We start from the raw sequence: 3,782 nt of genomic DNA on the forward strand, positions 1-3,782 counted from the left end.
CTCTCCACCTTCCTCCTCCTCTCTCCACCTTCCTCAACCTCTCTCCTCTCTCCACCTTCCTCCTCCTCTCTCCACCTCCCTCCACCTCTCTCCTCCTCTCTCCTCCTTCCTCCTCCTGACAGCATGTTGGTCGTGTTTCTGGGCTGTTGGGTCCAATATCTCTGCACAGCTCTGTCTTTGAAGCTCTCTGTCACACACACACACACACTCTCAGTTTTATATACATTTAAATGCTCCCACTCTCCTCAGGCTCAGACTAAAAGCTCCTTCTCTTCTCTGCTGCTATTGAAAGTGACACAGCCTCATCAGGCCTCGATATATGAGAGTGTGTGTGTGTGTGTCAGAGTGTGTTAAAGTGTGTGAGATGGGATTGCCCTCCTCGGCCCGTTGGATAGATTATTGACAGGTGGAGTGTGAGTGTAATTTGTCGGTCAGGTTGTGAAGATCAGGGCAACAATTACAGATGGTGCTCCGCTGGGCCTCACACACACTTTGTTCTGTCACTGGGTATTAGGGTTAACAGACACGCGTGTGTGTGTGTGTGTGTGTGTCAGCAGAACTAAAGATTGTGTCTGTATTCTGTAGCAAAGTCATGAAGATTAAACCGAAACAATTCATAAAGAAACCAAATGTGCAGAATTTTTCTTCACATCGAAGGTTTATGTGTCTGTAAATAAAAATCTCCCAGGTGTTAGTTTACCTACAGAAACAGGTAAACGGTGAACTTCCTGCTCCAGAGGAAGCTCCGTGTGATGTTTTACTGAGTCCTGTCTGAATGAGGCCGGTCTGTTCACAGCGGCTGTAGACGATGAGGTGAGGAAGGGTGATTCTGTTTCCTGCTGTCGGTGCAGAGCCATATATGTGATCAACAATCTCTGCCCACAATCCAGGATTTATATCGAAACATGGAAAACTTTCCGTTCAGTGTCCTTCAGGTCCTTCCACAGAAGCAGGGAGAACATTTTCTCCTTTCAGAATAAACCCGTTTACCATCTTCAGTTTCAGAACCATCAGTTCATCAGAATAAAAGTTTCTGCTTAAAGATCCATGTTGTGTTTTCTTTAGCTCAGACGTGTTGACCTGGAACAGGTGAACTAACACTCGTTTTGTCTTTTCTGTCTGGTTGTGTGTTTCTCAGGTGCGAGCGCTGCGACCGCAGCTTCACGCAGGCCACCCAGCTCAGCCGCCATCAGCGACTCCCCAACGAGTGCAAACCTGTGAACGAGAGCAGCGAGTCCATCGAGGTGGATTAACTGTTGTTTAAAAGTATCTTTTATTCTCCGTTTGCCCCCCGACGTCTCTGAGGGACACTTCAGGCTCCACCGTGCTGCTTTTATCTCCCAGGTTTTAACTCTGCAGCCACGTGAAACTGAGCTTTCATTGATCACCGACGACACATCGACAGCAGATTTAAACGGCTGTAAATCACCTCATTCAGCCTGTTAGAGGAGCCAATTAGAGACAGAAACTGAGCTTTAACACTACATCACAGCCACCGTTACAACCCGGAGAGCAAACATTAAATTTGGTCTAAATGTGAAGAACTGGAAGTGGAATAATCCCAGGAGGAAAGGCTGATGAAATGTTAGGTTTAAATAAAATCACGTTTTTTTAATCAGGTGCACCAGAACAGTGTGACAACATCTGGGATTAATCAGCTGACAAACATCTGCAGGCCCACAGATCAAGACTTTAATAAATAGATTTAAATATAGATATCTTCAGTCAAGTGTAAAACTTTTAGCTATAAATATTTAATTTTGGCTGTAAAATTTATAAAAAATTAAATTAACTGCAGTTATTTTCCTAAACTCCTATTAAAGCCAGAAAACAATTAAAGAAAATATTCAGTAATTTTTACACAACCAGAGAATAAAAACTACATTTAGATGTTAAATGTCTTAAATCAACAAAAGATGTTGATTTCCAGCTGAACAAATCCTGACTGGAGAAGATTTATTTAATCACATCTTTATAATAAACAATAAAGTCCAACAAAACGGAGAAAAGTGGATTTTAAGGTTATCAGGTGGTTCAGGCTAATCCAGTCTAATCCAGACCTAATCCAGAGTTAATCCAGTCTAATCCAGGCTGGCTGCTGGTCAACAATCCTGGAAGAATCTGGTAAAAGACGTTCAGGTGGAAATCTCAGAGAATCAGCTGCTGAAACAAAGACCAGTTGGACAGAACTCAGAGTTCAAACACACGAAATGTCTTCAGCAGGAAGTTGAGCGTCCAGACAGCTCCTCGTGGACGTCTCCATTGTTGACCCGTCACTTCCTGCTTCAGCAGGTCACCTAACAGACCTGAAGGAGACGTGGAGTTTAAAGTCTCTGAGTTTGAGTTTAGATGAAGACTCAGCGTTAAATCTCTGTCCCTGTGAGCGTCCCTCCAGGTTCCTCCTGAGACACAAAGCAGCTCTGCAGCTGGACTCGTGTTGCTCTCTGGGTTGTAGTCAAAGAAAAACTGATCATTTCATCCATCTGATCCTCCATCTGATCCTCCATCTGATCCTCCATCTGCTCGGGGCTGAAGAGCTAAAGCTCTGATCTGAAGCTCGGAGCTGAAGCTCGGGGCTGAAGAGCTGAAGCTTGGAGCTGAAGCTCGGGGCTGAAGCTCGAGGCTGAAGAGCTGAAGCTTGGAGCTGAAGCTCGGGGCTAAAGAGCTGAAGCTCGGGGCTGAAGAGCTGAAGCTCAGAGCTGAAGCTCGGAGCTGAAGAGCTGAAGCTCGGAGCTGAAGCTCGGAGCTGAAGAGCTGAAGCTCGGATCTGAAGCTCGGGGCTGAAGAGCTGAAGCTCGGAACTGAAGCTCGGATCTGAAGCTCGGAGCTGAAGAGCTGAAGGTCGGAGCTGAAGCTCGGGGCTGAAGAGCTGAAGCTCGGATCTGAAGCTCGGAGCTGAAGAGCTGAAGCTCGGATCTGAAGCTTGGAGCTGAAGAGCTGAAGCTCGGAGCTGAAGAGCTGAAGCTCGGATCTGAAGCTCGGAGCTGAAGCTCGGATCTGAAGCTTGGAGCTGAAGCTCTGTTAACGTTTCCGTTCATCAGACTTCAGTGAGAGAGAAGCAGCACCCACACCGCCTCCATCCTGCTGGAGAAACCTCTGATTCAAGCAAACCAAAGATTGATTTTTCTCTGCAGAAACGTTCCGGACTCGGATATTTATTGGAGACTTTTGGGAATGTTTCCTTCCAAAGAAAACTCTGAAGCACCAAGAAGACCTCAGACTGCAGCTTTAACTCTCTCTGCAGCAGCGACACCAAAGCAGGACTCAGAGCAACACTTCTCAACTTGAAGGAACTTTAAGGAGGATTATGCATTGTAGAAAAAACAAAAAGAAAATTATATTTATCTTCTTGCTCATTTCATGCTGCAGGCACTTTTGTTGAAGTTGAGTTCTTAGAGAAATATTCAGACTGTGGGAAATCTGAACTGTTCCTGAACCAGCGGATCCAAACGTTTCTCACCAGGATTAATGTCGTCTGTTTATTTCCTCATAATCAGGTTTGAGTCCTCTCAAGCCACAGGTGTAAATAGTCGTGTTGTCATTGTGACACACTTTGTATTAAAGCGAGCGAGGCTACGACCAAAAAGAGTCAAAAAGCTTTAAAAACAATCAGAGAAGCTGTAACTGCTCACCTCTAAAGAGCTGCAGGCCAAAGGTGAGCCGTCTGACAGGTGACTGACTAACAGACAGGTAACTAACAGACAGGTAACAGACAGACAGGTGACAGACAGACAGGTAACTAACTAACAGACAGGTGACAGACAGACAGACAGGTAACTAAC

At 45.4% G+C, this 3,782-nt stretch overlaps 1 protein-coding gene across 1 annotated transcript in view; it reads left to right on the forward strand.

Moving 5' to 3' along the window:
• The window catches only part of prdm6 (PR domain containing 6), a 78,703-nt gene extending 74,936 nt beyond the window's left edge, over positions 1–3,767 (forward strand). Inside the window, exon 9 of the mRNA XM_017433095.3 lies at positions 1,139–3,767. Within this exon, the coding sequence (XP_017288584.1) occupies positions 1,139–1,253 (115 nt within the window). The 3' untranslated portion in view covers positions 1,254–3,767. The remainder of the gene's footprint in view (positions 1–1,138) is intronic.
• Positions 3,768–3,782: the final 15 nt, after the last annotated feature.

Source organism: Kryptolebias marmoratus, linkage group LG1, assembly GCF_001649575.2.
Source record: "Kryptolebias marmoratus isolate JLee-2015 linkage group LG1, ASM164957v2, whole genome shotgun sequence".
Lineage (NCBI taxonomy): Eukaryota > Metazoa > Chordata > Actinopteri > Cyprinodontiformes > Rivulidae > Kryptolebias > Kryptolebias marmoratus.